Here is a 19904-nt window from a genome sequence, read left to right as displayed (position 1 = left end):
AGAGGATTGGGTGAATCAAGCAGACATGTGGAGTTCTCTTCTGAAGCCCACCAGAGGGCTGCGAACATTGTTGTCCTTCATTGAGTGCGGCAGGGTAACCCACTGGAGGGTAAGAATTGGCGTAATAAACTACACTCCCCAGCGTGCATCAGCCACAGTCATCCATTGTGAGGGCACACCGGAAGCCTATTAATTAATGAAGACGTGTGGAGGGGGTGTGGCAATGCTGTGAATTAAACCTGCTGCATGGGCCTCTGATGAGAAGCTAAGAACGCTTTGAAACGCGTCAGGCCAGGGACGAGATACGGGGAGGGAAAGCCACATGTCTCAAAGAAGAAAGGAATGTTTCCAACCTAATACGGAGTGCGGTCCCGCATCTGGGGAACTCTTGGAAAACAAGTATACGCGGCGCTTCCAGGCCGCAGGGACGACGCACCAAATCGAATCATTGATGGACCCGCAAGTGAAATACTCACGTTTGCATGGGCGTATTGGGTGAATCAAGCAGACATGTGGAGTTCTCTTCTGAAGCCCACCAGAGGGCTGCGAACATTGTTGTCCTTCATTGAGTGCGGCAGGGTAACCCACTGGAGGGTAAGAATTGGCGTAATAAACTACACTCCCCACCGTGCATCAGCCACAGTCATCCATTGTGAGGGCACACCGGAAGCCTATTAATTAATGAAGACGTGTGGAGGGGGTGTGGCAATGCTGTGAATTAAACCTGCTGCATGGGCCTCTGATGAGAAGCTAAGAACGCTTTGAAACGCGTCAGGCCAGGGACGAGATACGGGGAGGGAAAGCCACATGTCTCAAAGAAGAAAGGAATGTTTCCAACCAAATACGGAGTGCGGTCCCGCATCTGGGGAACTCTTGGAAAACAAGTATACGCGGCGCTTCCAGGCCGCAGGGACGACGCACCAAATCGAATCATTGATGGACCCGCAAGTGAAATACTCACGTTTGCATGGGCGTATTGGGTGAATCAAGCAGACATGTGGAGTTCTCTTCTGAAGCCCACCAGAGGGCTGTGAACATTGTTGTCCTTCATTGAGTGCGGCAGGGTAACCCACTGGAGGGTAAGAATTGGCGTAATAAACTACACTCCCCATGCGGTCCCGCATCTGGGGAACTCTTGGAAAATATATATATATATATATATATATATATATATATATATATATATATCTTACCTACTGGCGGTAGCCAGTAAGTAATTATAGTTAGAACCTAGTTTCCATAGGAAAGTGATTTTTGATTTGCTAATAACTTTGGCGTCGTTTGACAAATCTTTACGAAATTTTCAAATCTTATTGTACACTCAGGTCAGCTCTTGTCTTGAAAGATTCGGGTTGATTTGTCAAGGGGGGGGCCAAGAAAAAAGGGGGGTCCCAAAAGATGCTTTCACCATGTTAATTTCCATAGGAAACATTAGACACGGCTACAGCCTGAAGTGCTGAACGGAATTACACCAACTTTGGCAGAGAGATAGCTCTTGGACCAGAAAGCACGCTTTGTTTCAAATGGTGTAATTCCTTCCAGTAGTTTTTGAGATATTTAAAGATTTACAGATATCGGTATTTGAGAATTGTGAGATCTGATTGGCTGAGCCCTCCGAGCATGAGTCTGATTGGCTGCCAACTCTTCAAACCAGAAAGGGTTGGCAGCCTTCTTGTGCTTCACACTGAGGGAGAATGAAAAAGGTGAGAGAAACATACAAAAACAAGAAAAGGGGGCATGGTAAAAATACCCTGACCCCCAGGTCCAAAAAAAGCATTTTTTTATTACAATTTACGCCTCATCCCGCTGGGTGCACGAACTCCATCAAAAATGAAATGTTTTTCAAACCCCCGGGTGGGCCAGGTCCCGGGGGCAATCCTGCATTTGGGATGTCATCAGTAATGTCATCAGTGATGTCACTGAGCATGTCATGAGTGATGTGATATGTGACGTCATCAGCAGTGCATTGCGTGGGCGCGAGTTATAGTTAGCTCTTCTAACTATAACAGCCGAATTTCTCTGGTTTTATACGAGTGAAATGTACAACTAACTATAACATCCTTGAAACCTATGGTTTTTTCAGTGAATTTCTAAGGTTTTATTAAATGCTAATTTCTAACTATACCGTCCCTGAAACCTATGTTTTTTTCAGTGAACTTCTAAGGTTTTTTAAATGCTAATTTCTAAATATAACGTCTGTAAAACTATTTGAGTAACAATAGTTTTTTTAACACAATGTTTTTGTGTTGGATGTTCTGATATACAACCCCTAACTAAGAGAGAATATGGTGCTCGCATGTTTCAGAAGCTGCCCGCTAATCTTGGAGTGCCATATATAATACCAACAATAGCAGATTCCATTGTTAAGAATATATAAAGATGTTTAGTGTTGCTGGCTTGATCATGCACATTTGCAAAGACTACAGTACAGTATGATCAGAGCTTGGATACCAAGCTACTTCAGTACTTCCAGGTTAGGCACTGTAAGAGGCAAACACATTTCATTATCTGATGTTGACAGCCAAACAATTGACCTGCAAATCCTCTGGCCATAGAGATTCAGTGTGTCTTCATGAAACATGTCATCACCAGCTCCTATCTTTGCATGAGTGCTAGCTGCAGGGCATGGCTGACGGGTTTCTTTGAGCCGAGTACCTCTGGGGTCTGACTGGAGACGATGCCTGCTGGAACACTGGTTATAGACATTAAGCACAAGACATGGTCAAAGGCCAAAGCCTTTGATTGCTTCCAGCCCCTGCTGGCATTGCACTCTAGGTAGGCTGGGTATGAGTACTGAGGGGGTGACCCCCTCTTCCGTCCCACACCACATCTACCACCAACCCTTCATTGTAGTAATATGTGGGCCAATAGCAGTAGCGGCTGCTACTGTACTTGGGTGGTGGGATGGGGGCAGGGAATGAAGGAAACTAAGTAAAAAAACAAAAAACGTACCTGTAACGGCCGGCTTGCTGCCGCCTCACCTCCGTCCTTTTCTTCCTGACTCCAGTCCTGCAGCAGGATGCAGGAAGCATCAGGAAGCACCGGGCTCCCAGCCTCCCGATTGCCAATCACAACGCGCCAATGCAGTGTTGTGATTGGTCTGAGCGGCGTGGATCAGCGTTCAGCCAGGGAATGGGGGCCTGGGCATGTTCTGCAGGCAGGCTGTAATACAGCCTGCATGGAGACAATGCGAAGTGCGCATGAATATTTTGGCCGGACCGAGAGGGACTGCCAAACAGTCATGTACACTTAGGAGTGGGCAAACCACTCCTCCCCTGCTCCTTTTGTCATCAGAGCAGCCCTGCTCCAAACACAAAGCTGCAGCCGAAGGAAACATAAAATGATAATAACACAAGTTATTATCATTTTATGTTTCCTTTACTTCACTGCTGTGAAGCAATGGGGCAACGCTCTTCTGCCTTAGCGGAGGAGCCGTCACTAACCAATAGTGAAAATGGGGAAGGAAATGGCAGAAGAGAGAAACAAAGCACAGTATATCACCGTCCGACTTGTCACTCTGCTTGCCACTGACATTTGTAGGTGGAGAGGAGTATCTAAAGGTCACCTGACATAGGTTCTAGCGCTACTGTGGTTCTAGTCTCCTCCAGCTTAGGCCACGCCTCTAGTAGTTTTCTCAGAACGGCATTCATTGTGATGTTCCAATTGAACCACTAGAGCGGCGACCCCAGCATACTCAGCGGGTGGATTTAAAATGTGTGTCAAGACTTTGCAATCCATGATAGAAGGAGAACACTCTTTTCTCTTCCAACCAAACAGCCTCAAACACCAAGCGATTAAATGTAATATAGCTCAATAAATCTCCATGACAGTGTTTCAAGGTTAATAACTCATCAAAGTATATCACTTTCTATCAAACAGTTTCAGCATCTGCTCCCAAAAGGCAGAAAAATGATGTAGCAAGGAACCATTTATTGCTTCTAATGGAATATTCCCTCCTAAATAAGACAAATCAAAGGAAACTTAAGTTTAGTCATTTGGGACACCCGTAGATTTACATAAAAAGTGTAATTGACTGGCTAAGAAAAAATGCAAACTTCTTCAGATCTCCAGAAAACCTTTCTTGGAGTGCCAAGAGAATATTAGGAGCCATGATGGGGCCAGGATATGCAAAAACGATAAGGTCTGACTCAAAGTTTGGCAAGTAGTGCACTCAGTTGCAAATGTGTCGTAGGGCACTGCTCGCCATACTATAGTACAACTGGTGTATTTCAGTATTTTTTTGTTTTTTTAATGTTAGTGCTTGTCTCATTGTAAGGCCTAACTGTAATGTCACTAGAATATCCCCCCCCCAAAATATATATATATATATATATATATATATATATATATATATATATATATATATATCACTGCTGCAAAGTACAAAAGTACAGCACTCACTGGAAACTAATCACCCAGATTTTATTGGGTTTTGACATTTTAACACAACACAAAAGACGCATTTCGGTGACTGCCTTTGTAAATTATATATGTATATATCTATATATATATATTATTTTTTGTCAAACTATGTGATTCCTTCACACAGCGCACTCAGCCATCCGGTGCTGACATCAATTGGGTGGAATCCAGCCCCATATAATATATTTAAACAGAAGGATGTCGCACTCCAGTATTATTGCAATCAGATTTTTTTATTTACCACTGCCACCGGTCGGCAGTGGTAAAGAAAAACCTCTGGTTGTAACAATACTGGAGTGCGACATCATTCTGTTCAAATATATATATATATATATATATATATATATATATTATCTACTGGCGGTCGCCAGTAGATAGTTATAGTTAGGACCGTGTTTCTATAGGAAATCTCAAAATTCTATTTTGAATAACTTTGGCGCCGGTTGACGAATCTTCGCGAAATTTTCAAAACTAATGGGGCGCTCCGCTCAGCTCCTACCCTGAAAGTCTCGGGGTGATTCGTCAAGCGGGGGCCGAGAAAAAAGGGGGTCCCAAAACGCGTTTTCCCCATGCATTTTTCCATAGGACCTTTAGTCGAAGGTACAGCCCGAACAGCTGAACAGAATTACTTGAAATTTGGCAGAGAGGTAGTCCTTAGGTCAGGGAAGTGCCTTTTGCAGGTCTGGTGTCAATCTGTTCAGTATTTCCTGAGAAAATAGCATTTAAAAGCATATAAATATCTATACGCGCGCCCGTGCGTGCATGGTGCCGTGCGCGAGCGAAATTCTGATTGGTTGTTAGATGTCAGTCAACATTCGAATCGGTCAAAATCAGGAAGTGTCGGCCGCCATTTTGTCTCTCGCACTGAAAAGGAAAGGGGTAAAAAAGGTGGAAAACGTGAAAAGGGGGCAGGGAAGAGAGTTCCTGACACCCTAGCCTTTGTCACAGAAGGACCCCCATGGTTGAAATAAACATTTTTTTTTTTTTATAATAATCGCGGGGTGCGCGCACTAAAAAAAATATATATATATTAATAAATACATAACTTAGCATTTAAAAAACCGTACAAATTCACTTAAAAAACCATAGGTTTCACACACGTTATAGTTAGGAATTAGCATTTAAAAAACCTTGCAAATTCACTTAAAAAAACATAGGTTTCACACAGGTTATAGTTAGGTGGACATTTCACTCGTAAAAAAACAATGAAATTCCCCCGTTATAGTTAGTTCAGATAACTATAACTCGCGCGACCGCCACTCTATCACAAGAATTATGTCATCAGTGATGTCATGAGTGATGCCACTGACCATGTCATGAGTGATGTAATATGTGACGTCATGAGCAGTGGATTGCGGGCGCGCAAGTTATAGTTATCTGTACTAACTATAACGGGGGAATTTCATTGGTTTTTTACGAGTGAAATGTCCACCTAACTATAACCTGTGTGAAACCTATGGTTTTTTAAGTGAATATATATATATATATTCACTGAAAAAACCATAGGTTTCACACATGTTATAGTTAGCTGGACATTTTACTGATAAAAAACCAATGAAATTCCCCCGTTATAGTTACTGTAGGCAACTATAACTCACGCGACCGCAATCCTCTGCTGATGCTAATACTGTATTTAGACACTTATTTGCCCATATCTTCTTCCATTAAATTTTAGCTATACATATATTACAAATATTTTTTTTTCATAAAGACACATATGTCATCAGCAGAGGATTACGGTCGCGTGAGTTATAGTTGCCTACAGTAACTATAACGGGGGAATTTCATTGGTTTTTTATCAGTAAAATGTCCAGCTAACTATAACATGTGTGAAACCTATGGTTTTTTCAGTGAATTAGCAAGGTTTTTTAAATGCTATTTCCTAACTATAACGTGTGTGAAACCTATGGTTTTTTCAGTGAATTTGTACGGTTTTTTAAATGCTAAGTTACTTTACGCCATTTGTGGCGTGCGCGCCCACTTAACGCAGTTCGTTCCGTGCACGGTTTTTATCAACTTTAATAAGCCCTGTACATTTGGTGGCCTTCGGCCACCAAAAGCACAGGGGGTGAGGTCAATGTGGATAGTGTTTTTTTTATTTCGATTTTATAATTTCATGTTGCCAAAATTACGTTTTTTTTCTCTATTAATAAGCCCTGCACATTTGGTGGCCTGCGGCCACCAAAAGCACAGGGGGTGGGGTAAGTGTGGATAGTGTTTTTTTTATTTTTATTTTTTTACCGTAAGCGTACGGTAAGCTTACGGTAAGCGTACGGTAAGCGTACGGTAAGCGTACCCCGCGAAATTGCCGAAAAAAAAATAAAACCGTTTTTGCTCTTGGGGGATGTTTGGGGACTCCCTCAACATGACTATGTGGGAGGGAGTTGTCAAAACAGCCCCGTAACATGTTTTTGGCCATCATGTTTGATAAACAACACTCAGTGCGAGAGACAAAATGGCGGACGCCGCTTCCTGGTTTCGGACGATTCGAATGTTTACTAAGATCTAAGAGCCAATCAGAATCGCGCTCGCGCACGCCACCGTAAGCTTACGGTAAGCGTACGGTAAGCGTACGGTAAGCGTACCGTAAGCGGGCTCAGATATATATATTGATTTAAAGGCTATTTTCTCAGAATCTACTGAACAGATTTACACCAAACCTACAAAAGGCACTTCCTTGACCTAGGGACTTCCTCTCTGCCAAATTTCTAGTAATTCTGTTCAGCCGTTCGGGCTGTAGCTCGTTCTAAAGGTCCTATGGAAAAATGCATGGGAAAAACGCGTTTTGGGACCCCCCTTTTATCTCAGCCCCCGCTTGACGAATCCCCCCGAGACTTTCAGGGTAGGAGCGGAGCGTAGCGCCCCACCTATTTTGAGAAATTCGCGAGGATTCGTCAACCGGCGCCAAAGTTATTCAAAATAGAATGTTGAGGTTTTCCTATGGAAACGTGGTCCTAACTATAACTACCTACTGGCGACCGCCAGTAGGTAATATATATATATATATATATATATATATATATATATATATATATATATTCCATATGAAATAGCTCCCACAATTGAACAATTGAAGACACCACACGCGATGTCTAACTTCACCATTTATTGATAGACAGGCTGCAGCACGAACAGGTACGGCTTCTCAGCGCAAAATCTGCCTCTCGCCATACGCGTTTCAGGATTTCCCCTTGTTCACTGGCTTGGCTTCTGGTGAAAACACAGCTTTGCAAAACTTCCCGCACCTGCGATTATTTAAATAGTCCCGCCCCCACGGGCGTGTGCATCAGTGCACTCTGGATCTCGTAGTCTCCATACTTAAATCAGTAGTGGTGCTGCTGCTAATATTCCACCATTCTTTGCATCCCTTTGGGTCGCTGGTTAAACCGCAGCTGTGTGATGCATTTCTTGTGCTTTGCCCAACTGGTAACATCGCTCCCTGTATGCGCCGTAATCTTGACAGCGCGAGGACCCGCTTTGCAGCAGTGGGGTATCTTCGTGGGCAGAGCAGGCCACTAAATATTCCATATACAAAGATATATTATTGTGCAAGCAGGTTGATAAAGGCAGCTTGACTGCCGAAACGCGTCCCTGCTATGTCCATGGGTCCGATGTAACTTGCACAATAAACGAGAGAACCCCCACGATGAAGAGTGCTTGTTCCTTAATCTGAAACGATTGGGGATTATTTTTTCATACATTCTGAGCGCTAGCGGTAGCGCCACCCTGAAAGCACCACCAGTGATCAGGCAGCACACCAGTGTTTACCGCAAACTGGATACAAATATATATATATATATATATATATATATATATATATATATATATATATCTATATATATATATATTATATATATAGATATATATATATATATATCAAAACAAAAACCAGCGCGTTTCCTTCGGCACCGGAATCCGACACAACAACAAAGGTATTTCCTCCAAATTATTTTATTTGCATATTATCGAGGGCTATGATGCGTTTCGGCAGGATCCCCTGCCTTGATCACATGATATATATATAGATGTGAGTCTAACTATTCCTACCAACCCTGAGACGCAAACTCAAAGCGATTAAAAGGCTCAGTCAGAGGATCATGGGGAATTGAGGGAAATGTTGGAAAACAAAACAGAGCTAAGGGTAGTCTAGTCTTCCTCAGCATGTTGTGAAGTAAGATGAACTTTGATGTAATATATACGATAGGTGGCAAGAAATATACACACAGGATGGTCTTATAGGATTCTTCAATAATTTCGATTTGATTGGCTGTAGACCAGAGTTCTGCAAAGTCGGTCCTGGAAAGCCGGATCCATGCCAGATTTTTAGCATATCCCCATTTAGATAAATGTAGTTATTTAAACAATCTGGCATGGATCTGGCCTTCCAGGACTGACTCTGGAAAACCCTGTTTTAGACGGTCAGAGCAACCTCGTCCAGAAGTCATTGGTGTTCTGCAAGGGTTAGCCACAAACCGGCATAGCAGAGTAATGTGGAATCTGAAATAGCAATGACACACTGAACCTGCAAGGGACCTAAGAGGGAGAAAACATAAATGCTGTACAATAAGGTACAACATACGAAAAATCCCACCCAGCCATGACTAGAACTTTCTTTGGTGCTGCATCCCCCTTAGGAAATTTTCCAAGGGCTTGAGACGTCAAGAAAGCTATCAATGTATTCCAGAAAAATTGAAGACTTTGTTATACAACCCTGAAATCACCCTCTAACCTTCCCTTTATTTTTCCATATCTAGCGCTTCATTATGGTTTTACTGCTTGTTTTGTTTCTCCTTTTCCGCCACATCGCATCTCAGCCACTATAGCCGCCCCCGCCCCATATTTCCCACTGTGTTCTGCCTTTTCCACCTGGCTGCATCGATTGATGTCCCAACTTTTGTTGTCCTTATTCCTGTACTGCTCTTTGTAAATATGTCAGAGACTTTGCTTTTATGTTTTTAATTTTTTTTTATATGTAAAGCACACTGAGACTACCAGGATTAAAAATAACACTGTAAAAAATTACAAATAAATATTAATTTTGAACCGATTGACCACTCTATACAAAATAGATAGCTAAGTATGCATTTGAAGGAAATGGTTAAAGTTTCTGCAAAATTTCAACAAAGGGGACCAAAGTTATCAGTGATAAAAAAAAAATGTATTTTCCTATGAACTAATGCCTAGATTTATCAACAAGTCACGCAGTGCAGGGCTGCAAGTAAAGTTGCTTTAAGGGGTTCCTTCCAGTACAAAAACTATGTCTGGAGTTTTTTCTCACTTTATGCACATGCTGTACAGTACAGCACACTTTCAAAGTAGGAAAAAGGAGGAGAAATTTAAAATGTCTCCTTGTTTCACCTGTCTTGATGAGGCATTAGATTTTGACGCAAATCCAGTTCTACATTTCTTTGTTGATAGGGATTTGTGTCAAAACCTGTGGGCGGTTGCCTCAGTACACGCATGCACCACCCATGGAACGCCTCCTTGATGCAAAGTAACGCAAGGCCGTGCATTGTGCATCTTTGCTTTGCTTTAGTTTGCTATCGCGTGGGATAGTAAATCCCACCTGATTAGAAAGGAAATGCAAACCCCACGCAAAGCATTTGTAAATCTGGGCCAAATCAGTTCAACCATAACTATTGAGCTACAATCATTTTGGAAGGAACGAAGGAAGAATCTCATATGCGTGGGGGCTAGAATAGCTGCCGTAGATATCGTTCGGATGATGTAGATTCGCAATGGCATATACTCCAGTCCTCCACTAGACAAATGAGGTGGTCACTGTGCGCAAAGCCTCTGTGCCATTGGACCGGTGCTGTAATTAACCCTCCGGAGGAGTGCGACACAGACTGTGCTCATGGTTCGTTTAAGACCTATCCGAGCTGCAATGATTAACGATAACTACAGACGGCGGCAGTTTCATGTACACCTACTGCCAGCCATCCCTAGTCACTTGTCCATGTTGTGAGAATTTCATTTTTGAATTAATCTCTCAGGGTGGCAGCTGTGTCCATGCAATTCATTTTGTACTCAAGAAAAGCTCTGGTTCCAGGGTCAGCCATTGGCTCCTCTTGCTCTGCCGGGTCTTGGGATCGCTAGATGACTGATCATCCCGCGTCTACAGAACCTATTGGGCAGACAGGTGTTTCAGTGCATGAACAACATAGAGAAACATCACTAAGGCACACACACACACAGACTTGTAATGGATGTTCATCAATCCCAAGCAGTGCTTAATTTGTAAAATAATAAGTGCCAGGGCCCTGACCAGGAGGCCACTGCAGCTTGCACCACCCATCGCCCCTGTCATCGCTGCCACAACAACTACTAACCATCTCTCTCGTCTGCAAGAGCGACACTTCATATTATTCCAGGTCCCCAAAACTAAAGGCAGGTATTAGTAATTTTTAATGTATATTGCATTCATAAACAACCCGCTGTTCTGCTCATCTCTATTAGCTAAGTGGCGCCACCATATGGCAGACTGTTCTAAGTGCGGCATTGACAATTAAGTGCCGGAGCCGAGGACCGGAAACAAATTAAGTGCTTGTGCTGAGCATCGGAAACCACTGGCTCAAATTAAGCACTGATCTCAAGACTTTTCCTTAGTCGCCCGCTGCTGGTGCTGCCGAATGACTGGGTTGCTGAATACCAAGCCAGCTTCATCCTGATCCCTCCTCATGCCTGTTTCTTACACCATCCTACACCTTCCACACCAGACAACAAAGCATTTTTGCTGACTCTATTACATATGCCTTGTTGCATGAAAGGAGTTCCTGGTGAAAACATCCTTTAGCACACTGTAATGAAAGCAGATTTGTGGAAAGGGTAATATGTAGTCAGAATGATTGTGCATAGTTGTTGTGTTGCATTCTGTGGAATGGCGAAGTGTTCAATGTTATTTGTGCAATCTGTTGTGACTGTTTTCTTCTACTGGTTCCTGCTATGTTTTTCTGTTATTTTGCTTACTGTTACATTACTGTTTTGTGTTCTGTTGTGCTCTGTAAGTACTTCAGCAATCTCAACAAATGCTTTTACATTCTCAGGCAAAGGTAGGAAATTCCTTCAAATGGTAGGGTGACAAACAACAATTCACCACTATCTAAGATGGTAAAATGCCACCATTTCTGCTGTTTAACTAATTACGACACTGGTCAGCCCAAAACTGTGACAGGGACCATATCTTAAATTAGCATACTGTAATGATGAGTCCAACACCAACAGATGTGAGAGAGAACATTGTGATTTCTCCATGACCCAAAAGAGACACATCCTGGTACATGCCTTCCTTTTGTGAAATAATTCAAACGGAGTCCTCCCTCTCATGGAATAAGGGGTGAACTTATAATTCACAACCTTCTTCAAAATGTGGGTATTCTAACACTTCTGGTTAGATAAAGCCGCCTGAATTGTCTCCTTGAGCACCCTGTTGAATCTCTCTTCCATCCCATTTGTCTCTGGGTAATATAGAGTAGCCCTTTATATATCATATACCTCTATCACTCAAATACTTTTCCATCTCTAGAGGTAAACTGAACCCCATTGTCAGACAATAAGGTAGATGGAAAATCTTCTTTATTGAAAATTTTGTCTAAAAATGTCATGACATCCTCGGTTTCTACTGAGTTGACAACCATAACTTCTGGCCATCTAGAATAAATATACAGAAGTACTATCAAATACTTATCCACCCTGGCATACCTGATTTGACCCACACTGTCAATAGCTGCTTCCTCCCACACCTCTTTGGGACGTTTCCTTAGGGTCATGGGTTGAACTCTGGGTTTAAAATCTTGTCACTTTTACCACACTCGACACGCTCTCTTCACTTCTTTCAACACTAATGTCCATTCCTGGCCACCAATACATTGGTCTAAGAATTTCTTTGGTCTTAGTAATGCCAGGATGGCTAACATGTACAATATCAACCAGTTGCTTTCTTAAACTAAACGGACGAATCAATGTAGTAACCCTCATCAGCAAACCATTCTGACATGCTAGCTCCTCCCTTACTTTAAAAAAAACATTCAATGATTCATCCACTTTGGAATACTTGCACCAAATACTGTTGATGCCCCGCATCACAGCTTGTGGCGTTTCATCGTTTTCAAGCTTACTAATCCATTCATCCTCCTTAATCATACCCTTGTTGACAAAACAAACAGTACATTCATCAAAGTAATTCAATTCCTCTTCAACCACACCTTGCTCAGAGATATCTCTGTTGATCAAATGAGAACAACAATCAGCCAAGTTGTTCTTTGCTCCTGGAACATACAAGACCTGGAAATCAAACTCTTGAAGAGCTACAACCCATTTTCATATCCTTGAAGATATATTATCTAGCCCCTTTTTCTCAGAAACCTCCCTCAATGGCTTGTGATCAGTTTTAACAAAAAAACTACTGCTCCACAAGAATTTGAGAAGTTTCCTTATGGTCCAAAATATATCCAAAGCTTCCTTCTCTATTACTGAATAATTAACTTCCGCCCCTCTCAAGATCCTTGACAGAAACAAAGTAGTCCTTTCTTCTCCTTTGTGTTTTTGCATCATTACGCACCGAATCCTATGGAACTGGCATCTGTCATAACGGAGATATCTTGATCTGGCTCAAAACTTCCCAGTGAGGATGCTTTGGTCAACAAACTCTTTACTAAGACAAACTCTCTTTCACACACCGAGTTCTAGGAAAATGGAACTCCCTTTTTTAACAACTGTCTCATGTTGTGCATCTTATCCGCCAAGTTGGGAATACATTTAGCATAGTACTCCGACATCTCTAAGAATTTGACTACTTCCTCCTTTCTGGTGGTAGTGGCAAAGTTATTAATTGTTTCAACCAACACCTTCTTGGGTTCAATACCTGAGCCAGTAATCTTGTGCCCTAAGTAATCACTCTCGGTGAGACTGAACTTTCACTTCTTAGCTTTAAGAGTGAGCCCATTTTCTCTTAATTTGTTCAAAACCATCCTGACCCTGTTGTCATGTTCCTCAATGCTGCTTCCAAAAACTAACATGTCATCTTGATAAATCTTGATCCCTTTATGATCTTTAAAGATGCATTCCATCATGCAAGCGTGGGTTCAGATCCCATCCTCATCACCATTGTAATGATGAGTCCAGCACCAACAGATGTAAGAGAGGCTTCTTTATTTAGGATATTCCGTACACTTTCCAACTCCAGCCTCTCACCAACTACTCGCTTTTTCAAACCAACACTTTCCAGGCATTGGGCTTTGAGGGAGCAGATTCTAATAAACCAGAATGGTCTCAGACTGAGGGCTCTTTACACACCCCTTCCAATGACATAATGGGATAAGAACAGGATATCACACATACCTAGTGTTCATTTTACCTGATATCTCTTTGTCTCACTCTGTCAAGTTCTTATTCACCCCCTGCCCCCTCTCCTTGTTTTCCTATCATACTCTTCCTCCTTCTTGCTCCCTTTACTGCTTTCTCTTCCTTGCTCTTGGTCAAAGTCATGGCAAAAACATCAGTCAGACTGCCCAAAATGAGTTCCTGAGACCACCGCCTGCCAGCACAGGCACAAATTAAGCACTGGGTGTAAATTAGCAATATTAAGAGATTAAAACAAAGCATGGACAAATGAACACAAGAGGTGAGCAACACAATACAAAGGTCTACATGTGCTAACCCAGAGTAGATAGCCTTAATAGTGTGGAGTGTATGTGGATTTTTTTTTTTTTTAATGAATACGTGGAATTTTTTTTTTAATGAATATTTGTATTTTATTTTGGAAAAATAAAACAAACTCCAAACAAAGCATGAGTACATGATGCACCAGTAATGACAAAGCACTGTGACGTATATGGCTATTGTATAAATAAAATGTCCATATCAAATGGATCCACGGAGGGGTCTGAGCCACTTGGTCGTAGAGGAATAAAGGGTCATGGTTACAATTAATGGGTACTAACATTGCATCAATCAAGGCTCTTTTCCCACTTCTCAAAACCGCAATCCCCCTTCCTCCGCCCCCCCCCCATCACTTCTAGGCCATAGTACTTGATCCATGGTGCCCATATCTTCCGGAATTTCCAAGGACAGCCCTTGGCCTTGTATGTCACCTGTTCCGCAACCATGTAAAGATCAAGACATGCCCTCCACTCTTTCAATATTGGTAGTTGGGGAGCCCCCCAGTATTTCGCTATATCCCGTTTTGCCACCACTAGCCCCAGATTGGCTAGTACAAGTTTACGTCGCGGGATATCCACGTCTGACGGGATTCCCAAAAGGAGAAACCGAGGTTCCAGGTCTATGTGGACTTCCAGTATGGCATTTAGCTCTCGCACAATCCTCCGTGTACATGGATTATTGCTCTCACTAGTTCAGTTCGATAGACACATGCACCCACTCTTACTGCTACAGAGTTACTACAATGTGCAGTGAAAAGCCTTACAATATTTCAGTCCAGTAGTGACTGCTACCAAACGCGGCGGTGGGGGTGAGGAGAATTGAAAATATAAAATCACTTACATTGGTACAGCCGGCCGCCGCCTCTCCTCTGTTCTCTTCTCTCCTCCGGCAGCAGGAAGCACAAAGGCTCCTTGAATCCCCTAGCTAATCACGATGCTGCATGACAGCAGCATTGTGATTGGTCTGAGTGTCGTGGTTCTGCGCTCAAAGAGGGACTGCAGGGTGTGCATGTTCTCAACCCAGGCTGTGCAATACAACCTGGTGGAGAACATGCTAAGTGCGCATGACTGTTTGGCCGACTGAAGAAAGCCGGCCAAACTGTAATGTGCACTGAGAAAGTGCCTACAACTCCTCCCCCAGCTCTGAACAGCCCAGCCCTGCCAACCAACTGAGCCAGTATGGTAAAATAAAATGATAATAACGTTTTACTATCATAATTTTATTTTTCAGTTTTGAACTGCTCAGTGAGCAGTGGGGCAATGCTCCTCCGCCTTAGTGGAGGAACCGCCACTGTTACAGGCAGATTTGAACTCCAACAAAATGTACATTTGTTGAAGCACTAACTCAGAGAAATATTGGGTTAAAATAATTCACTTTACACACTGCAGACGCATTAAAGAGGCATTCAGTGCTGTGCTGCGTCAGAAATGCCCTTCAAGATTATTCCTCAGGTAGTCGTTGCACTTCTGGAAATAGTGCAGGACCACTAACCAAATGTAAGCATGCTATAAGACACCACCATGTTCGATTCCATCCCCTCCATGCGAGAGGGCGATGCAATCAGGCTGGTGAATGTAGTCAGGAGTGCTCCTGTGCCTGGTAATTGAACGCATTACACTATAAACCAGGGACAAAACAAATGGCAAGTCCTTGGTGACAAACAGTCCCTCACAGTGCATATGGAAAGTCTGTTGGGGCCTATTACTAGAGACAGACACTGGGTGCAAAGAATTTCCAAGAGATGTTGGGGCCTCCAAAATCTCAATGACATTGGTTGAACCTGATAAAAACTTAAGATTTCTAATTTGGCCCTGTGTAGCTGGTACACAGCTCAAATCACATATTAACGCCAAGTAGTAGTCAAAACGTGTAACTAACTTGTATGGAGTTTGCCTATCACCTCATTTTGTACTTTGAGGATCGTCTCCACTTGACCGATAGCTATTGATCAGGTAACCTCCTGCGCTGGCCCTAACTAAACAGCTGGGCATATTTACGAGGGCATATCACTACCAGAATGTCACTTTTTTGCGACATTCTGGTGGCGATATGCCCTTCTCCATATTTACTAAGCGGCATTAAGCCACTTTTTGTGGCTTAACGCTGCCTTGTATATATGGTACAGTTTTACGCAGTTTTCTGCGTGACAGGGGCATGCACTGGGTGTTGCTCTGGGCGTTCCACCGCAACACCGATTGCTCTTGGCACTTGGCACTGCCCCGGATTTACAAGGAGGTGCAAATCTGAGGCCACGCCAAAAACTAACATCATGCAAGAGAAGGAGTTAGAATCGCGAAACAAGGAGAAATACTTTTGTTTCTCCTCGTTTTTTCTTTTTCTATGTGTGCTGCATTATGCAGCACACATAGAAAGAGCAAAATGCCATTAATGATTGTTTATCTGCAGGAAGGTGTCCCTTCCTGCACATAAGCAATCATTACATAATGGCGATTTGTTACTTCTATGTGTGCTGCATTCTGCAGCACTAATAGAAGTAATAAATCGCCGTTAGTGATTGTTTATGTGCAAGAAGGGACACCTTCCTGCTAGTGGCGGCTCCTCTCATCTGCTTAGGCGGAGAAGCGTCACCCCACTGCTCGTTTGAGCAGTGCAAAAGAAAAACAAAAATGATAGTAACAAGCAGTTATTATAATTTTATTATATCTTTAGACTCCAGCCAGGTCGGACGGAGCTGGGCATCCCGCATCAGAGGAAGCAGGAGTGGTTTGCCCACTCCTAGGTGTGCAACAACACTTTGACCGGCCCTCTAGGGCCAGCCAAACAGTCATGCGCACTTGGCATGTTCTCCATAGGGCTGTGTTCCACAGCTCAAATGGAGAACATGCCCAGCCTCACCAGGAACTGCTTGGGTGTCCAAACAAGGCCCTCAGACCAATCATAATGATTCTGCTGCAGTGTCGGGATTGGCTGGCAGAGTCCGGAAGCCTGGGTGTTTCCGGAGCTGGAGAAGAGCAAGGACGAGGAGAGGCATGCTGCGGCGTTGGAGAAGGTAAGTAATTTTCTTCTTTTAAAACCCCCAACCACCCCCACCCGCCCCCCGCTCTGCCAGCCCCAGTCAGAGACAGCCACATCTGCTTCCTGCACATAAACAGTTATTCCCTGGTGCAAGGGTGCCTGCATAGGTGCCAGGCAGCTAAATTTAGCGTTAGGGAAAATACAGGGATGTGCCGTATTCTTGTGAATACGGCGCATCCCTGCATTTTGAAAATGTGGGAGAGCGGCACTGCTAAATTTGGTACAGCTTCGCGCTCTGACATTTTCTAGTAAATATGCCCCAGGTATTTTAATTATACAAATAAGCTGAGACTACTAGAGAAACAAATATTGGAGGCCATCAGCTCTTGTAGAATCAGTTGTAACAATCTAAATATATCACCATCATAGGTACTTGATGGAGAATAATCGCACCGGTTTACAAGCAAGGTTCACCTATGCAAACTCTTTATACACGGCACCACCGCCGTATGCAATCATTCAACTCTAACAAAGCCTTGCAGTGTGGAGAAACCTCAAAGCTACCAACCAAGGACAAGTATGGAAAAAAATCAGGAATTAGCTGAATGCTGAACTGACCTCTCCACGTAATACAGCCTTGTGTCCCATAGATGCATAGGAATATATATGCAATTTTGTGGTGACTGTGTGCCTTTGTCTGTCCAATGATTGGTGAACATGTTTCTGTTTCACCCCTTCAGATGCAGAGCGTTATCTATGACCTCGTCACGGAGCTGAACGACCGCAGCGAGGACCTGGAGAAGCAGATTGGTAGCCTCGAGTCGAAACTGGAACAAATCACATCGAGCTTCAGCACTCTCCCGCTACTCATTGTGGACTCACTGCGGACACAGCAGCAGCAGCTTTTGACCGCGCTATTAGAGGCGCGAGGGGTCGGTGCCGTGGTGGGAACCCCGCCTACCCTGTTGACTGAAAGCCCCATCGGGGTTAGCTCCACCTCTTTCCCAACCCCTTACACCAGCTCCAGCAGCTGCTAAGTCAACAGTAAACAGTCCTCACCCCCTTTTTGGGACGAGGTGCCTTCCACAGTCTTATGAGTCCTCCTGGTTCTCTACCCAGGTCCAAAAGGGTCAGGTAAAGTCAGTGTCACAAGGAGTCCAGACAAGACATCTGTTGATGTATCACAGAAGAGAAGCCCAGAAGCTGCACACATGGCTCTCTACCGACACCAGGAATCATAGCTGCAGGCGGCATAGCACAGAGGGGTCAGGGTGGAGAGTGGGCGGATGGGGGAATGCACACTCCCGTCAATTCTCAGGTCTTCCAGCGGAAGAAGCACAGGTGGATAACTGACACTCCTTTGAACGATTCAGGATCTTCGGTCACATGGATCTAGGAACCTTCATCTTTCTTACACTGAAACCAGGAGGGAAAAGCAAAAGCTTGGGGCAAGAAGGGAGAAGGCTGCTGAAAAAAGGACTCTGGTCCCACGCACTTTCCCACATGATTCTGTATCTAGAGGTTGCATTGAGTCTCTAAGTAGATCCATAGGGAATGACTGATTTCTAGTACCCAGGACTAATTTGCTGTGACTGGGACCTAGGTGACATCCATAGAACAACAATGACAACTTTGAGGGACATGCCAGCTAGCTATGTAAGTGACCATTGATTCCGACAACAAGTCTGAGGTCAAGCTAGCTGGCTGTAAAAATAACCTAACACACCAAGCGACTAGTCTTGCTTTTGTGCACTGATTATATTGCTGCCACTCACACTAGTCAAGGGACTGATGCCCCACACCATGATGGGACTGATGTCATACCTTACCTCCATGCAACGGTTGTGCCCTTCAAATATGAGTCTGATAGTTTTTTCAGGCTGTTGATAAATTTTCCATACAATTATATGTTATATGCCATACCTTCTAGACACATGAATGCTCTTCCACACAGTGACGTCTATGGCCTTTCATTTCCAGTATTCCAGCCAATAAAAGCACTCCCACAATTTAGGGTGTTGATTCATACCTTTCATCCAAGCAATTGCTATACCCTTCGAACAGTTTTCCGGCTGTTGATGAGTATTCTATTCAATTACAGTTTGATATCATGCCTTATATACACACTCCTGCCCATCATTACAGTGGTGTTGATGAACTCTCATTCCAAAGTTTCCTTCATAACAAGAAAAAGCTGATCACCTCCCAATCCAAAGTTTCGTTCATGACAATCGTACTGATGCCCTCCCAAATAAAGCTGATTACCTCCCATCTCAAAGTTTTGTTCATGACAATAAAGCTGATGACATCCCAAATAAAGCTGATGACCTCCCATTCCAAAGTTCCCTTCGTGACAATAAATCTGATGACCTCCCATTCCAAAGTTCCCTTCATGACAATAAAGCTGATGACCTCCCATTCTAAAATTCCCTTCATGACAATAAAGCTGATGACCTCCCATTCTAAAGTTTCCTTCATGACAATAAATCTGATGACCTCCCATTCCAAAGTTCCCTTCATGACAATAAAGCTGATGACCTCCCATTCTAAAGTTTCCTTCATGACAATAAATCTGATGACCTCCCATTCCAAAGTTCCCTTCATGACAATAAAGCTGATGACCTCCCATTCTAAAGTTTCCTTCATGACAATAGAGCTGATGACCTCCCATTCCAAAGTTTCATTCATGACAAAAAAGCTGACGATCTCCCAATCCAAAGTTTCCTTCATGACAATAAAGCTGATGACCTCCCAAATAAAGCTGATGACCTCCCATTCCAAAGTTTCGTTCATGACAATAAAGCTGATGACCTCCCAAATAAAGCTGATGACCTCTCATTTCAAAG

General features: G+C 43.3%; 1 protein-coding gene across 1 annotated transcript in view; it reads left to right on the top strand.

The window, feature by feature from the left end:
* The window catches only part of KCNN3 (potassium calcium-activated channel subfamily N member 3), a 463290-nt gene extending 444804 nt beyond the window's left edge, over positions 1-18486 (top strand). The window contains exon 8 of the mRNA XM_085636850.1: positions 17799-18486. Coding sequence (XP_085492976.1) covers positions 17799-18095 — 297 coding nt within the window. The 3' untranslated portion in view covers positions 18096-18486. The remainder of the gene's footprint in view (positions 1-17798) is intronic.
* The last annotated feature ends 1418 nt before the right edge of the window (positions 18487-19904 follow it).

Source organism: Triturus cristatus, chromosome 12 (assembly GCF_964204655.1).
Source record: "Triturus cristatus chromosome 12, aTriCri1.1, whole genome shotgun sequence".
Classification (NCBI taxonomy): Eukaryota; Metazoa; Chordata; class Amphibia; order Caudata; family Salamandridae; genus Triturus; species Triturus cristatus.
This window is presented reverse-complemented; position numbering and strand designations above follow the sequence as displayed.